The 18,611-nt window shown below is 35.1% G+C and overlaps 2 protein-coding genes across 2 annotated transcripts; both read right to left on the bottom strand.

The window, feature by feature from the left end:
- Window positions 1–3,580: 3,580 nt before the first annotated feature.
- On the bottom strand, window positions 3,581–4,944 carry ifit8 (interferon-induced protein with tetratricopeptide repeats 8). Its single transcript, XM_056471370.1, has one exon. It carries the CDS (start codon window positions 4,942–4,944, stop codon window positions 3,655–3,657), a length of 1,290 nt encoding a protein of 429 aa, XP_056327345.1. The 3' UTR covers window positions 3,581–3,654.
- Window positions 4,945–6,305: 1,361 nt separating this feature from the next.
- comtd1 (catechol-O-methyltransferase domain containing 1) lies at window positions 6,306–18,305 on the bottom strand. Its single transcript, XM_056471608.1, has 7 exons — window positions 18,197–18,305; window positions 15,069–15,181; window positions 10,922–11,027; window positions 10,717–10,835; window positions 10,182–10,236; window positions 9,965–10,098; window positions 6,306–6,509 (listed from the first exon to the last, which is right to left on the bottom strand). Exons 1-7 carry the CDS (start codon window positions 18,231–18,233, stop codon window positions 6,357–6,359), a joined length of 717 nt encoding a protein of 238 aa, XP_056327583.1. The 5' UTR covers window positions 18,234–18,305; the 3' UTR covers window positions 6,306–6,356.
- Between the last annotated feature and the right edge of the window lie 306 nt (window positions 18,306–18,611).

Below are 18,611 nucleotides of genomic sequence, written 5' to 3'. Positions count from 1 at the left end.
AAAAGTATTGTAACGAGGTATGCACAATATTTGATTAGTTTTACAATACTAAAATTTCTACATGAACACTTTGATATGCAGGACTTTGCCAGCTCGCGTGTGTAGTGGAAATCAAACGCGAAAAGGTGCGGATATCAATAATGAAAATGTAATTATAAGAAAATGCCTACCAAATGTTTATTAAAAATGCCTTAAATGTTTAGTTTACAATACTTATAGTTTTGTTTTACTGGTTGTTTTGTATTATAGAACTTAATAATTAATGTTTTTGAGTTTCTTTAAATATGCTTTTAAATGATGATTCATGTTTTAATGTGGAAATTATTCATGAAATCACTTTGCCTCTACAGTAATATTTATTTTCATAGATATTGTAATATAGGAGTTGCCCAAACACCTATGTTCCTTTTTTAAGAGAACAATTGTGTACCTTCATTTAAATACGGTAAAAGGTACAGAACAGTATCATAAGAGGTCTTTTCTGTACCATATATGGTACAACTTTTACAAAGGTGCAAAACTGTTCCTTAAAGAATATTATTTGTACCACTGTGTGCCTTTTTTTCTGAGTGTATGTAAAATGCAAATATTTAAAGTGAAACAAAAAAGTGGATCACTTATTTTAAAACTTTTGTAATTACTTTTTTAAATCTTGAAAATCAATGCCTTCTCGTCAAGCCAATAGGCTGTGCATTAAGGTCAAAGACTAAAAGGTTTCAAGCATCACAACAATAAAATTATAAAGTAAAATTATAAAATTGTAAAAAATTTATGTAAAAAATTAAAAATTTAAAAGACCATTATGTGACTTATTGTTAAACAATTAAACAAACAAAGAATTAAATTGTATTCCGATTTAAACTGGAAGCCAATAATCACACAAGAACAAGTGCGATGTGTTATTACTATTCTGTTCATGATTTTAAAAGCACTATGTATACTACTATTACACTATGTAATATGATGTGGACATCAAAGCTAGATGTCTCCGCATGAACCCCTGTTACCATTTATCACAATTATATCTGCTTTAATTAAATCTTTTATTCATAAACACGTTACATCTATATTTCAAAGCTCTGAATAATCACAATTTCAAATGACAAAGGCAAAAGCATAAAACTTCATCACCCATATTTTAAATCAGGGGTGCACAACCCTGTTCCTGGAGATCGACCTTGCAACAGAGTTCAGCTCCAACCCTGATCAAACACACCTGAACCAATTAATTAGACCTGAACAGCACTTGATAATTCCAGGCAGGTGTGTTTGATATGGGTTTCAACTGAAATCTGCATGAAGGTCGATCTCCAGGAACAAGGTTGAACACCCCTGGAGCACAAGGTTAGTAATAGCTAAATGAACTATAATATTCTGCCCATTTTAAAGTGATTTTTTTTGTGTTCTATTACATTCTAGAGATAAAGATAGCAAAAAGTGGGGTTTTACAGTAATGACAAAGAAGAAAGTAAAAAAAAAAATCCCCAAATAAGCTTTAAGTGAAAAAAAAAAATCTTGAAGAACATTGTAATAATCTAAAGAAACATTTTCCCTCTGCAAACCTTTTGTTTAATGAAAATGTTCTATGGACTTTGAAGGATCTTCATGAAACCATGTCATTGTCAATGTTAATGTTTTATTTTTGTATTTATTTTCATTTTGTATTTTTCATTTTGCATTTTTGTATTTCATAATACAAATCAGGTTTCCCACAGATGGGTTGCAGCTGGAAGGGCATCCGCTGCATAAAACATATGCTGGATTAGTTGGTGGTTCATTCTGCTGTGGCGACCCCTGATTAATAAAGGGACTAAGCCGAAAAGGAAATGAATGATGAATGAATAAATGAATGAATAATACAAATCCTTATTCATATTCTTACAAGCTCAGCAAATTGTTACATATGTGATGTTCAGCAGAACTGTGGCATTGGTTATTGAATAGCATTCCTGTTTCCTCTAATTGTCATCAGATTTGCAGATATTTTCCTGCAGTAACAACATTCTTCAAGCTATAAAGTACACGTTTGTGCTTTAAAAAAGCACAAGTCAGCTCTGCTCTTTCAGTCATGCTGGGCGGTCACTGTGAGCTGGACTGAGTCCAACAGAGCAGCTTCTACAGTACATAGAAACATAAACGCCTCTCGTCTGCCCTCTCATATGAGTGCAGCTTCTTTATAAAGATGGACTGGGCATTTTTAGCATTATTTTTATAGTACTATTTAACAGCTTTTCTTTAAAAACTCTTAGTTACACATTCTTTATTCAATTTAATTCTTCTTTATTTCTATAGCACTTTTACAATGTAAATTGTGTCAAAGCAGCTTAACATAGAAGTTCTAGAAAATTGAAACTGTCAGTCCAGTTTTCAGAGTTGAAGTTCAGTTTAGTTCGGTTCAGTGTGGTTTAATTTTCACTGATAATCCGTTCAGAAGGGTGGACCTAATTGTGATTTTTCTAACCAAATAAAATAACAAGTTTTATTTTTAAATGAATGATCACAAACTTAATGGTTGATGATAAATTCCTGCAAATTTGAAGTCTATGAAGCATGTCACATCTAATGAGATATGGTAAACAACAACAAAACAATATCAAAGCAGTATTGTATTAGAACAAACAAAAAAATGTAAAACGTTTGTTGATTGCAGTGTTTGTTTCTTACCATTTAAAAAAACAATGGCTATTTGTGGCCACTGGTATTTTGCCTATACCTGCTGTTCTTATTAAGCCAGTAGATTACTATGTTGGTTCCATTTAAGGCTTCAGTAAACAGGATTTGGTAATCCTAAAATTTGGATCACAGTGATCAAACCCAATGTTCCTTAAAAAAAAACTATAATAAAAGTAAGATAAATCAGTTAATCCTGGATGGCAAAACATGGGATTTCCAAATCAGGGCCAATTTGATCCAGATTTAATTTTTGAAAAACTGGGCACAGCATATCATAAAGTGGCATAAAATAAGTGAAGTTTCATAAACTAATTTCGAGAGGAGCACGTGATATGATTGAGCACGTCTGGCCACTCATCTGTAATCAGTAATAATCCAATCAGAGTGATCCTAGTTTACTATAAATGGATCATTTTCTCCCTACTGTTCTATCTTCGTTTGGAAGAATCCCCCCTTCCACCCCATCTCCTCCTTTTTCCTCTAAAGGGGGAGCTCTCGAGACCTACCTGATCTCGGATCTCCTGATATGCTTATCGACCAGGCGGGAGCCCTGGGCTCAAATATCTCCGAGCTCAAAGATAGAGCAGTATATCACATATCACATGCTCCTCTCAAAATTAGTTTGAAACTTCACTTTATGTTCATTTAAATGTTAAAATGTAAATTTTTTTTTTTTGCAGATAAAAATCTTAAAACAACACAAAATATTATGTCAATTTACTGTTTATTAATTAAAAGTCCTTTTGTGGTGTAATTAGCAATTTAAATATTTCACATAAATACTAACGTACAGAACATATGCAACTTTACTTATATATTTAAAAGAGACCTCTGCTAACACTGTTAGGCAAACAAATTATGTTGGTTTAATTATTTATTATACATTATTTATATTTTATATGTGAAATTTACTGCTGGCTTTAAAGTGGCACTATTGTTTAAACCCCTACACGAATTATGAGTGAAACAGCATCACCACTTTTAATCATCTTTGTTTGTTGTTCTAACAGAATCAAAGAACATCCGGATCTCGTAGGTGTCCCGTTTGTCACGCTGAAGGATTTTCTTCAGTCTGTTTCTGCAGGAGATCCATTCGGTGGACACTCGTCCTAGCATCATGCCTTGCTTGTAATGATCAACTGCAGCTTTCTCTGAGCCCAGCCTGTACCCTTTGAAATCACCATATAGCCTGTGCCAGGCTTGAAGATCAGCTGGCTTGAGGTCAGGCTTGCTGAAGAGCTCGGTGAACTTCTGCTCTGCTTTGCCTGCCTGTTTTAGCTCTGCATACCTTAGCGCCAGCTCCAGCTGTGGGTATACATAACCTGGGTTTAAACTGGCACCCTTCTCTAAATGGTGAACGCAAAGGCCCAGCAACTCCGGATTGTGTATATCCTCAATCTGCATGGCTTTCCAGCGGTAATTATTAGCTACCTCATGATGCAAACGAGACGAATCTGGTGCTTTCTTCAGCATTTCCAGCAGCACATCCAGGGCCCTGTCATAACATTGCTCTTTCTTCATGAACTTTGCAACATGCAGCACAACGCTGAGGTTATAGGGAGCCATTTTGAGTGCTTGCGTCATGTACTGCCACGCTTCCGAGTTCTTTATGTTCTTGTAGCACTTGAGCCCCAGATACACCAGGATCATTGCATTATCTGGGTCCAGTTTTAAAGCTTTCTTCAACTGGAGCACAGCAGGAGACTCTTCAAAACGAACCCGATGGTACTGACCGATCTTCAGTCCCTCCAGACGGAACAGAGAAAACGCCAAGCCTGTGTTCCACTCCTTGTCATCCGGCTCTTTCTGTAAAGCTTCAAGAAAAATCTCCTTGGCCCTGATGTAGGACTTCTTAGAGAACTTGAGAAGCGACCAGGCTTTTTCACTCAGAACTTCTCTGTGAAGCTCTGGAGTGGGGAAAGCTCTGAGGATTTCATTTATTTTCTCTATGTAGGCCTCGGCTTCAGTCGCATTGCTCAGGAAGCTATGCACCCAGGCCAAGTTCCCATACGTCACAATCACATTCTTGTCATCATTTGGGTGTTCTTCCTTTGCCAGTTGCAGATTCTTGACCGCCTCATCGTTGAATCCTTGAAGATGCTTAATGAACGCCAGAAAATTTAATTCTCTCTGTTTCAGGTTTCCTTCATCCCTGCTCTTCACCCCCAGTCTTTCACGGATTTTAACTTCAAGGAAGTTAAGATCAGCATCCTCCTTTAGTAAACCCCATGTAAAGTGGCAGGACAGCAGTTTAAGATTTTCCTCTGACATTTTCTTATTATAAATACAAAACTGATGTAAATGTTTTTTCTCTTGCAGATTTTCTTTGAATCTTTATTTTGTTTCCTGAAGCCTGACTACTTATTTTTAATAAACCCTACAGAAACAAAAGAGTAAATGAACAGTCAAATATAATTTATATAAAGTTCTATTTTAATTTACAAGTTTATTGAAAAAATTTAAGGTATTAACTGTTTTATTCCTATTGATAAACTATGCAGCATCTTATTTGGCTAGTGTCATACTTAAGCAATATTTAGCACGTTATGACAACAGATAAGCCTTACCTTCTTCAATGCAGGCTCCTCTAACGTAATCAAAACGTCTGGATAAGTGCGGGCTCTCTAGTTTGGTTTTTATAGTGTCTCGTTATGTTACCGTCCCATGGGACAAGTACAAGTTAAGTTTCATTTCCCACGTATGCTCTGATTAAGAAACGAAACTAGTACAGGTTGCATGAAAGGGTACGACAAAAAACCCACTAAAATGTAATATTGCTTCACTTTATGCATAAAATAATAATACTAATAAAAATAATTAATAAATACAAACAACTTAAAAAGATAGCCTATATAGAAAAAAAAACAATTAGGAGAGATAAAGAAAAAATAAATGTAGGCTACAGATTGTTTTCTATGTTGATTACATTCAGTTTTCACCTCAAATATCAATTATAGATAGCAAAGTGCAAAATATGATAAGGAAACCCGTCAATAATTACTTTAAACGCGGTATGTGCTAACCATAGGCTGGTTCTAACACATGTTTTTGCACAGGACGAATAACCCAAAATGGTAGAGTAATGACGCCATCTTGTGGCCAAATAACGTCTGAAGGCTGCATTAGAGCGAATCTCTTAAGCTTATTAGTAATAAGAAGAATAATACGTTTCTTAAAGCTTATAATAATCTTTTTTCTTAATGATTGAGGCTTTGAAAACTATGTCTTCTTCTTCTTCTCTTTCCTAATCTTTTGTTATTGTATTTTCTCTTCAATGCAGTGATGCTATTTTTCTTGTATTCAATAAAAAGGCTGCATTAGAGCTCAAGAAGTAACCACCAAAATCATAATTTAGGACTAATAATTGTGTGATTTGTTTTATACAATATAGAGAGACTTTGCATGCCCACTTATATTTACAATTTTTAAAATTATGTTGTCAAATTTCTTTTTTGAAGAGTCATTATCATTTTATAACCACAGTACCACAAGTAAATAATACCATAGCTGTGGCCATAACATAATGGTTAACAGATTTGTTTTAAATCTGTATTAAAGTATTCACAAGGGATTAACAGACAGTTTTGTTGGTAATTACATTTATTCAGAGAAAAAAAAGATGTAGAAAAACGTATGCGTAATCAGCCTTTATTTTGATTTATTTATTTTTCAAATGAATTACATCATCTTTTGATGGCCAGTGTTAGGCCGTCTCCAACAGTGAGCATACTAAGATCAATCCGCTCATCCTTGTGTAACTTTTTGTTTAGTTTGTCTATGGCTTGTGAGGAAAGGTCGTCTTCAGCTGGGTTAATGACCCGTCCACCCCAGAGGACCTGGAGAACAGAGAAACACTTGTTTACTTTACTTTATAAAGTATAGGGCTAGTTTAAGCTAAAATTTGCGTGATTACATTTAAATGCTATTATTTATGAAGTGGACAACTTTAATTTGATTTATTGAAATGTTAAGACAATAATATTTGATTTTTATAGGAGACACAAAAAGCACCAAATCTTGAGACACTTCACCCATGTTCTAGACCTATAATAGAAGTTTTGTGGATATACCTGTTCAGGCCCTATTATATTGTGCATAAAACAGAATTTATTTCATCATGGATAATTAGCTTGCGTCTTAATTAGGGCTGCATGATACTGGAAAAAAAAACAACACAATCTCGCGGCAATTCGTAACTGTAAAAGTACATTGCAATATTTTCACTTTTTTGATTAATATTGCGATATTTCTCAAGATAACTTAATGAATCAACTTAATAATTGTAGATTGACTGGGAGGATTTTGCATTTGCATAAAATATATTAAACAAATTAAGAGCAGATATAAAGTAGAGCAAATATACAAATGAGGGAGTCTAAACCTATACAGGTACAGAACTAAAAGAATCAATAAAGCTGTATAGGCTATTCTTCATTGTGTAAATAAGAACAAGTAATCTTTGTTAAAGCAACAAACAGAATAGTTAGTTTGTTTTAAAAATGCTTTAAGCTCACTTGAAATGTTTACAGAGGCCTTAAAATCACAGTTGTTAAACTTTACTTTTTACTTCATGCTAAACTGAAATGACATGTTCTGAATGGTTGTACCTGGTTAACTATAATCCTGACTCCACATTGTACGTCATGTGATGTGACTATTGGGTATTCTTCACATATTGCGATATTGATGCTAAAACAATACATTGTGCAGCTCTAGTCTTAAACCCAAGGGCGTAGATTAGCTCTTGACATTGGTGGGGACATAGGCCTCAGTTGTGTAAAGTAACAAATTACAAATACTCAAATTACTGTAATTAAGTAATTTTTATCAGGAATTGTAATTTATTACGTCGTTTTAAAAATGTGTAATTTTACTTTTCCTTAGTTCATTTTTACTGCAGTATCGGTACATTTACCCCACTGTTTTCCTTTAACCTGCAGTCACTACTTTATTTATTTTTTCTTGTCTATGGAAATTAGAAAAATCAGTCATGTGATTCCTGTCCAATCTAATTGCGCATAGAAAGTAAATTGCCTCATAATGAACTACCCCAAGACATGGGTGATTTATAATTGCAGCAAATTGTTTGAAAGCATTAAAAGTGTTCAAGAAGATGTCCAAAATCTTTATGACGTCTATCCGATGTTGGATTTTGGTTGCCATACCTGATAAATAAATGCCAGTATTTGACATTAATATGACATTGGTTTAAGATGTTGGCTCGACGATGGATTTTAGTCACTTTCTAACACAACCTATCCAAATAACACTGTGCTTAGATGTTGGCTAGACATTGAATTTTGGTAACCTGTCATTACAACCTAAATCTAATCTAATATTAACATCTTATTATGTTGTGTGCCTGCTGAGCAATAACTCGATGCACTTCAGAATGTTATGTTTACACACATCCACAAATTACATGTAAATACATCAGCTTTTTACAGCGTAAAACTAACTAATTACTACTCTTGAGTACTTTTGAATGGTCTACTTTTAGTCATACTTTGAGCAATATTTACAACAGATACTTTTACTCTACTTGCACTACATTTTTAAGCAAGTAATGGTACTTTACTTGAGTATGATTTTTCAGTACTCTTTCCACCACTGATAGGCCTACATTCCTAGAGTGCATGCATTAAACAGCACTAATTCTGTTTTGCGTTTTCAAAAACATGAATAAAGTACTTAATAATATAAAATAAACACTTAATAATACAAATAACAATCTAAATGAAAGATTTAGAGAGATGTGTGACACAATTTTACAGTTTTATCACGAAAATTGTTTGTCATAATCATGGATGCCAAAATCAAAACCGAATTTCGATTAATTGCACAGTCTTGGTTAATATAGTATGACAGTGAACTCATAGCGAACTTAACTTTGTGCATGTGTAGGTTACTAAGGGTTGAAGGAGCAAAATTTTATTTTGAAGTCGATAAAATTATTGGTAGGGACATTTCAGTAATTGGTGGGGACATGTCCCCTCTGTCCATGCCAATTCTACACCCTTACTTAAGCCTTTCACATATACCAACAGCACATTTTAAAATTTGGCAAATTTATTGTTTCTGTAATTTTGTGGATATTTACCAGTATTACTGTGTGTGTGTTTACCTCAAAACTAATAACTGAAAAGTTTGCTTTTGGATTAATGATGATAATTCTTTTCAGTTCAGGTCTTTATGGCCAATGTATTGTGTAAAACAGGTACAATAGGAACCTAAAGTGTAACATTTCTTTTAACCCAATCTAATGTAGCGTTCATTCATTCATTCATTTTCTTTTCAGCTTAGTCCCTTTTTTAATCAAGGGTCGTCACAGTGGAATGAACCGCCATTTTATCCAGCACATGTTTTTATGCAGCGGATGCACTTCCAGCTGCAACCCATCACTGGGAAACATCCATACACACACATTCACACATACAGTATGGACAATTTAGCTTACCCAATTCACCTATACCGCATGTCTTTGGACTTGTGGGGGAAACCCAGAGGAAACCCACGCGAACACAGGGAGAACATGCAAACTCCACACCATAAACTCCACTCCATAAATGCCAACTGACCCAGCCGAGACTCGAACCAGCGACATGTGAGGCAATTGTGCTACCCACTGCGCCAACGTGATGCCCTCTAATGTAGCGTGTACCTTTTTATTTCTTAAACAATCAAGTCAGAAGATGACTTGCTCATATTCCAGGATGACAATGCCACAATTAATCTTAATTAAAGGGAAAGTTCAACTAAAAATAAAAATTTATTTGCCAATTACACTTTTTAAACTTTTATGAATTTCTTTGTTCTGTTGGATATAAAAGAAGATATTTTGAAGAATGTTGGAAAGCAGTATTCATTTACATCCATAGTATTTTTTATTCCAACTATGTCAGTAGCAACACCAACCTTTTCAAAAGTGCAGTGTTTAAAATCTAGAAGTGCACCCATACAGTATGTATTCCCAAATTAGCTTGTTTCGAAGCAAACTAATTATCATCCCACATAGCAAAATTTATCAAAATTTAGCAAAAAATAATAATAATGTATTTTAAATGGGGGTCAAGATAGGCCAAACTAACATGGCCCACATATCAATTATTAACATCTAGGCCAAATACTACATTTTAAATTTGGCCCAAGTATTGTGTGCCGCCTTAAAGATGGTGCCACCCGGTCCATGTTTGGCCCACATGCTGTATGCCAGTGCCGGATGAATGCCTGCTGTGTCAGCTTTATGCCAAATCTGGGCAAGAATTTTTTGCTACCTGGGATGCATACTTACATTATCGATAGCTACAATGCCACCCTTTCGCACAAGCTGGAGAGATTTTTCATAGTATGTTTCATAATTCTTCTTGTCAGCATCGATGAACACAAAGTCATACGTTCCAGCTTCACCTGCACTTAGAAGTTCATCTGTAAACATGGATGGTTATTCGTTGGCTCTACATAAAACAATTATATTAATAAAAGAATGATGTACTGAATTTCATCTTTACCCAAAGTTTCAACAGCAGGTTTAAGACGAATATCAATTTTATCCTCCACTCCAGCCTAAAAAAAAGATGGTTTGCAGTTATTAGTTCTAATTGTTCTAACTAAACAAAACATTCTAATCTTTGCTTTTCATACACATATAATGTTGCTTCTATGATAGGTGGTAATTTTTATTACATAGGTTATTTACTTACACACATACATATTTTTACTGGGAGGATAAAAAATGTAGATGAAGCCCTTGCTATTTGGTTTTGTGCAAATATCAGCACCCAAATGTAGAATCCCCCAAACTAAGTCAGCAATCAGCCTGATGGACATTTTTGCATCTGCCCAGCTGGCTTTATTTATTGATGACGCTGTTCTTGCAATGACAGGCAGCAATCAATATTGAAATTGAGAATTGTGTAGGTGTTTGTTGAGGAGCGACTTAACAGATACAGTTGATGAAAGCACTGATGTGTCTGAATAAAACAAATCACCTCAGTTGCAACCAAATGCAGCTTTACAAACTTTGCACGTTTGGCTTTGGTTTACCTCAGCAAAAAATGGCTTGCCTATTTTCACATAATCCTCATTAATTTCACAGGCCACCACACATCCATTCTCAGGTACTACAAGAGCCAGACTCAAGGCGTTGTATCCAGTGTACAGACCTAAGAGGGGTACAAAATGGGCGTTTTACAGGTAGCCAGCAGAATGTGAACACACAACATTTAGTAACTGCTTTGCTTCCACTCACCAATCTCAATAGTTTTATTGGCTTCTATGAGTTTAGCCAGATTAGCCATAAGCTGAGCCTGCTCAGATGCAACCATCATAACGTTTCTGGCATCCTCCATAGTTCTCTTTAAATATACAAAAAAATATGCATGTGTAAAGGGCTATTGTGCAGAATTTTCACCTCTATTGACATCTAGTGTTCGTTCATATTCAAAAACATACACTCACCGGCCACTTTATTAGGTACACCTGTCCACTGCTCTTTAACGCAAATTTCTTGTCAGCCAATTACATGGCAGCAACGTAATGCATTTAGGCATGTAGACATGGTCAAGATGATCTGCTGCATGTGGCATGGCTGTTGGTGCCAGACGGGCTGGTTTAAGTATTTCAGAAACAGCTGATCTACTGGGATTTTCACACACAGCCATCTCTATGGTTTACAGAGAATGGTCAAAAAAAGAGAAAATATTCAGTGAGCGGCAGTTCTGTGGACACAAATGCCTTGTTTATGCCAGAGGTCAGAGGAGAATGGCCAGACTGGTTTAAGCTGATCAGTACCAATTGAGCATCGTGTCAATGCCACAGCCTACCTGAGTATTGTTGCAGACCATGTCCATAATGGGCCATGTCATAAAGTGAGAATAATTTCAAACTGGTTTCTTGAACATGACAATGAGCTCACTGTACTAAAATGACCCCCACAGTCACCAGATTTCAATCAAATAGAGCACATTTGGGATGTGGTGTAATGGGAGATTCGCATCATGGATGTGCAGCCGACAAATATGCAGCAACTGTATAATGCTATCATGTCAATATGGACCAAAATCTCTGAGGAATATTTCCAGTACCTTATTCAATCTATGCCACGAATGATTAAGGCAATTCTGAAGGCAAAAGGGGGTCCACCCCAGTACTTCTAATTAGGTGTACCTAATAAAGTGGCTAATGAGTGTATACAGTTCATGACAGAGAAAAAGGAATATGCTGAATTTTTACTTCTACTGACATCTGGTGTTAGAATGTGAAACTACACATGAAACTTTGAAATATACACTGTAAAAAATTTTGGGTTCCACACAATCGATTTGTGTTGGGACAACATGAAGGAATTAAGTCAAAAAATTTGTTTTTTAATTTAAGTGTTTTGAACATAAAGCACACAAAAAACTCAAGAATTGTGTTGCTTCAACTCATTTTAAATAAGTAGTGTGAACAAACCACAACCATAATTGTTTGAGTGTACAGTTATGCTAAAATTGAAAAAATCCTGACTTGGATGAGAGGCTTTTTTTCTCGAAGCACTTTCAACCAGTTTCAGTGGGGATGTAGATGATTTTAACCTTTCTGTCACTGAAACAGTGTGTTGGGACAAGATAGACACATTCTCTTCTACATTATACGTTCCACATGTACGCATTAAAAGCATTAGATGCAGTCTCAGTTTGTATGTTCACCTAGTCTGCTCCAAGATCCCTCTCAGTGTGACTGCAAAAGACATCATTTTATAGAATTAAAATTTTCAGCGACAATGGCAGAATACACTAATATATACACAGATCACACAGACACATACACACACACACACACACACACAAATACAAATGTACACACATATCATATCACATCACACACATACACCTCGAGCAGCCACTGTGAGACTAAAGATTACATCATACATTGTGAATGTTATAATTATTTTCTTTACTCTCTCTCTCCACCTACAGATGTCCATCCTGAGGCCTCTGGAGATTGTGCAGAGCCATTGATAGGATCATGTGAAGAGTTGAAGCCAACCATCGAAGACATCAAGGACAACACATACACTTAATACACAAATACACTTCATTGAACGTGTACACATAGGCATCACCCATATACCATATAACTGCAGGTTAACTGTTTATATACAATAGCTTTACTGTTAAAAGCTATTAGTTACTAGCTAATTAGTTGAAGTTATAGGAAACTAATAAAGTTATGGTAACTAATAACCTTAACTTCTCCAAATTTGGTTGTAATGCAATAATGTGCACCTTTTGGAGAGCTGCTTCGAAACAATAATTTTTCTGTAAAGCGCTGTATACAAAAACTTAAATTTAACAGCAGTGAATTTCTCTTAAGAAAGTGATGAAGTTAAGCTATATATTTTTTATTATTCTGTTTTAAAGGTAATACTGTCTTAATTTGTATAATTGTAATAGACATGTGGCTGAAATTGGTCTCGATATCGTGTCCATAGTGCCAACTTATTCAGTATTTGTTCGCATTTTTGCTTTTTTTGCAATTACCATACTGTAGCTGTGACTCTGAAGTGAGGATAGCAAAAGGATTCATTGACTCATTCTTCTTCGACTTCGTTGCTTATTTATCAGGGGTTTGCCACAGGGGAATGAACCGTCAACTATTGCAGCATATGTTTTACGCAGTGGATGCCCTTCCAGCTGCAACCCAGTACTGGGAAACACCCATACACTCTCCCATTCACACACACACACTCATAAACTACGGCCAATTTAGTTTATTCAATTCACCTGTACCGCAAGTTTTTGGACTGTGGGCAAACCGGAGCACCCAGAGGAAACCCACGGAACACGGGTAGAACATAAAACTTCATACAAAAATGCCCACTGGCCCAGTCATGACTCGAACCAGCGACCTTCTTGGCGACAGTGCTAATAATAATAATAATAGTAATAATAATAATAATATTAATAATAATATGACCTCAGACATTGAGTCCAAGTGCATACTTATGTTCATTTTTAATTCTCAGGGGTCTGAGGTGATTTTGGGGCCCCTAAGATGTTTTGACATGCCCTGACAATTGTACTTATTTATTCAGTTTATTTATTCAGCACAAACCGTGCTACAATAATATGTGACAAATGTTGATGTACATGCTTGTGTTTTTTCTATAAAAAACATTATGTGTGGTTAGTAGGTTTTGGAGAAAAAAAACGTAGCTGATATAAGGTCCCAAAAACACACTGAATGTGCCTGAACAAGACTTTTGAGTTTCCAGTCTTGTAGGCTAGAATATTTACTTCACAATTCTGTAAAGAGTATTTTGTTCTCTTGTTCAAAGAAAACCTTGCAAAGATTTGCATTTTGTTAAGTCTGTTTTGGGTCATCTTAGCTCTATGCATGAGTGACAATGGTCATGAATAATTCACACCTGGACAGTCAAAAGACACTCCCTCACTCACCCATCAGGAGCATTGTAAAGAAACGTCCAGCTGCAAAAGCAAGCCCAAATTAAATGCTTGTTGTATTACTTGCTGTATGACCATGCAAACACTCTGGGTAAACAATATACAGTGCTCAGCATATATAAGTACACCCTTCACAAATATGTCCTTTAAATTAATATTTTTAATAGGAAGCTATACAATATTATATTTGTGCATATACATTAGATTAGTCAGTACTGAAACCAAATCTGGAGCTTATCTAACAAAATAACTTACGCTAAGGGTCCAAAAACTAGTACACCCAAAATTTATATGTTATTACTAAAATACTATTTTAAATACAACATTTAGAAAAAGGAAAAATCAAGAGAAGCAAAAAAAAATAAAATTGTTGAAATTGTGTCGGGTTTTATTTTTGCAATATTTATTTGCTATTTTTTCCCATATTTTGCTTGAATTTAATGGTATTATCTTTCAGTTTCTGGTGATTAAAATATTATCTCAATAAATAAATCTGTTTAATAAATCTGTTTTGTTTAAATGCACCAAAATACAATGCCTATATTCACTGAGAAATAGATAAAAACATTAATTTTCTAAAATGAGCTGTACTCAATTATGCTGAGCACTGTATGTGCACTTATACAGCATGCAATATATATATATATATATATATATATATATATATATATATATATATATATATATATATATATATATATATATATATATATATATACACATTTGAAATGGTATAAAACAGGTTTGCAAAACAGTTGTAATAATAACTTTGTTGTGCATAGCTGAAAGTGTAATATAAGGAAAGTGTAATATAAGTTCTTTTCGACGTTATCAGGAGAAGACGCCTCAAAACGCATATATGTGGTCTTCGACCCCTGAGGCTTAATGTAACGTTGTATTTTGCTTCTTTTATTGTGACAGATGTCCTAAAGGTGTTTCTGCACCCACCAGTCGTAGTTTGGTCAGCACTGGATGCTCTCTCAGAGAGTTATTGACCACATACTGCAGCAGAGGATCATCGCCTTCATGACTCTTGCTGATCAGAGCAGACCTGCAAAGTCCTGCACGGAAACACATTAGAGAACGCCCTTAACCACAGCTGGGGAAATTATTGCAGGCTTAATTTCAGAATAGCCAGCAATATTGCTTAACAGTGTTTTTAAAGTTGGTTTATCAGTGTTGCGGCAGGTGCTTGGTTTTTTCAACTTGCCACAATACTCATTACAATAATATTACACGCACTCAATTGCACTATATGTGGTCTTTAAATGTGGCTTTAAACTGTTATTTAGTTTTTGCCTTAAAGGACTGGTAAGCAGGTCACGTGACATACATTTTGCAACATGTAGGACTGCTCTTATGTTTAGTACATTACTAGGGGCGAGGGGCGAGCGCCACCTCTTGTACTTTTTGGATAGGATAGTTAGGATACTCGGAAGACTCTTGGTGTTTATTTATTGTGTTTTCATATATTTAGTTGGTTAGATGCTTCTGGGGAGTTAGACATTGTTTGGTTTTTGTTATTTTCTTTTCTCTTGCCACCCATGTCTTCTACCAGCTCTCTTGTTTTCCCCCATCTTTGTGTTTGTCCCCAACATTGTACATATTGTAAATAGTATATTTTTGCTTACTTTCTTTTCTATCTTCATTTTTTTTAATAATTCTTTGTTTTGATCACTTGGGATTTGTCAATAAAAGCAACAGTTTTGGTATATCTGCTTTGGTTGTCTTTTACACTTCACTCACTGTCTATATAAATGTATTTTTCATTGTACAGTAAATGTCAAACCCCATTCCCCTAGAATAAAAGCAGGGGTTTGTAACACACCCAAAAGGAAAATTCTGTCATCATTTACTCTCACTTCACGTGATCCAAAGCTGTTTGAGTTCTTTTATTCTGTTTTTGGGGGGTTGTAATCGCAAGTCTTGAATATTAGGGGGTTACCTCCCCCATAGCCACCACAAACTGCACTCCTGGGTTTGAGGTTTACTTATGACATTTATAAAATATTTTTTTTAACTTTTTAAAAACATCATGATCTATAAGTAATTTTTTACCTGTCAGCCAGCACTCACTTTTGGGGATTTACACTTAAATAGTAACAGTTTTAGACCCCAGTAAGCTACAAACACACTTTGGGCTCTGCTGTGGTGAAAGGTGAAGTTTCATGCTCAAAAATATAAAAAGTTATACATTATAAAGTCATGAGAAAAAAATTGTACTGTGTTCAATATTATTTTTTTCGTTTATAAACACAGTAAAACATTAATGTAATGTCTTAGAAAAAATATACATTGTAAGCCAGTGTTTCATAAGTTTACATTTCAAATCTGATTAAGATAGCATGCAAAATGAGATTTCTGTAAAAAGTTTTCTGAGACTATATTGGTGTCCTTCTTTCCCTCACCGTCAGAGGCACTTTCTTAAAAATGTCCTTCCCAAATTAAAACAGTAATAGTTGCTGAGTAATTTGGTCTTCATTCACAGTTCATATATCTTTGGAAAGATGACACTTTGGGCTTTATTATCCATCATCTTGATTTTATAATGCTCAAAATTAAAAAAGGTTATTGATGCTTAAGTAATGTAAAAAATTGCACCACACTAAACATTTTATTGTTTCATAAACAAATATATGAATTATGTATGAGCAAATTTAATAGGTGGTCTGCACTGACAACTTGGAAGTAAATTCCCAATGATAACAGTTCTGAACAGTTTTGATAGGATTGTAGAAAGTTCCTCGAGCCAGGAATCTAACTCGTGTCGCCGTGAGCTCCACCATACTACTGTATGTGTTGACACAATTTTTTTATTTGTGTCGACGCACTTAACCACTAAAGCTATTGGTGCTGACATATTAGCCAATTCTGATGGTAAAGATGAGAGTAAGAGATCATACAATACTGTAAATTTCTTCTAATATTTCTAAATAATAACAATACAACAAAACATTGGCTCATTGTGAAAATGTAGCCCTATACAGTTTCTGGAGATCGTGAATTATGTAGCCAAAAGTACGTATGGCTGCATTTCGTCTTTAAAACAAACACTACGGGGCGGTATGACGCCGTTCCTTGGTTCAATCGGTGATTTTGAAAATACTATTGGTTAGGTTTAGTGAAGGAGGAGGGTGAGTCAGTTGATCGATCAGTCATTCAGTCAGTCAAACAGTCAGTCGACAGCGGCCTCTGGTGGATTTACGCGAGAACAGCAGGCAGGAATGGCACTCGTGAGAATAATTTGGGATCTCAAAAAGCATACACAGCGGTCTCTGGTGGATTCGCGAAAACAAAAACTGCAAAAAACATAGCTCCTGGTACGTATTTGGCATTCTACAGAAACGTATATAGAGGTATGTTTTCAGAATGAGCCAGGGTTGGCTTTTTCCATTTGACTCATTAAATGTGGAGTGTGTCAGAAATTCGAGCCTACAGTACTTGCTAATGAGGTTATTCCTTTGATCTTGGGTTATATAAGGGAAACATATTCTTGTAGGTTTTTTCATGTGGTTCATTTCATAAAACAATAATATTGTTCTTCTCACAAATTAAATTATGAAATGTTTAGTCTGCTGCGGTTCGCCTAACACATCAAATGTAAAAGAACCCCCCCCCCCCCCCCCCGACTGTCAATAACGTTATAACGTTAACGGGGTGGGGGGGGGGGGTGTAATGTAAAGAAAACATTTTCCTATGTGTTTCATTTGTCAAAATATATTAATTCATCTCTGCAGATTTCAAATGAAAATACATATTTTAAAGACCAATTTCTCAAAATGAACTTTTTTTTCTGTAGCCAAAAAATCTCAACTTCGGTTGCATTTACATACACCCACCAACTTCACAGTTGTATTCATATCTACTTTATGAAGTAATGTCTTTATACAGAATTTAGTGATTTAAAATTTTGGGCTGAATTATTCCTTTAAAACAGACACCAAAAAAACAAACAAACAAAAAAAAAAACTGGATTTATCAAGCAACGTGTTCGTATTTTAGAAGTCAAATGACTGTTACTCAAGGCTTACGAATGTGAACATAAACCATCATAATGAAAGTTGACATGAGCCTACCTGTTAACACCAAGATAAGGCTGAAGGTACAAAGCATCTTAATGTCAGGAGCTAGCCTTAATCTGCAGAAACCAAGAGATGACTGTGAAGTGAAGCTTTTTTTCCACCAGCTGAGGTGGAAAGTCCAGGTTTTGTTTGTTTGGCCTCCTCAGATAAAAAGAGACTGCTGTTTGCATGATATTGATTTATCAAAGTTTACCTTACAAGTACTTTTGTTCAATAGCTGTTGTAGAAGTGTTGAATAGTGTTGAATGTTAATTAAATACCTCATTACTTCAACTTAATTGGAGTAAGTTCACAGTACTCATATAGATTAGTTTTTGAACCTTAATGATTTGTTGCAATCGTTTTCTTCAAATGGTTTGAGTAACCTTAACGTTTTGGGTTTTACAGTGCATTAACAACAACAACAACA

The sequence above is a fragment of the Danio aesculapii genome, chromosome 13 (genome assembly GCF_903798145.1).
Source record: "Danio aesculapii chromosome 13, fDanAes4.1, whole genome shotgun sequence".
Lineage (NCBI taxonomy): Eukaryota > Metazoa > Chordata > Actinopteri > Cypriniformes > Danionidae > Danio > Danio aesculapii.
This window is presented reverse-complemented; position numbering and strand designations above follow the sequence as displayed.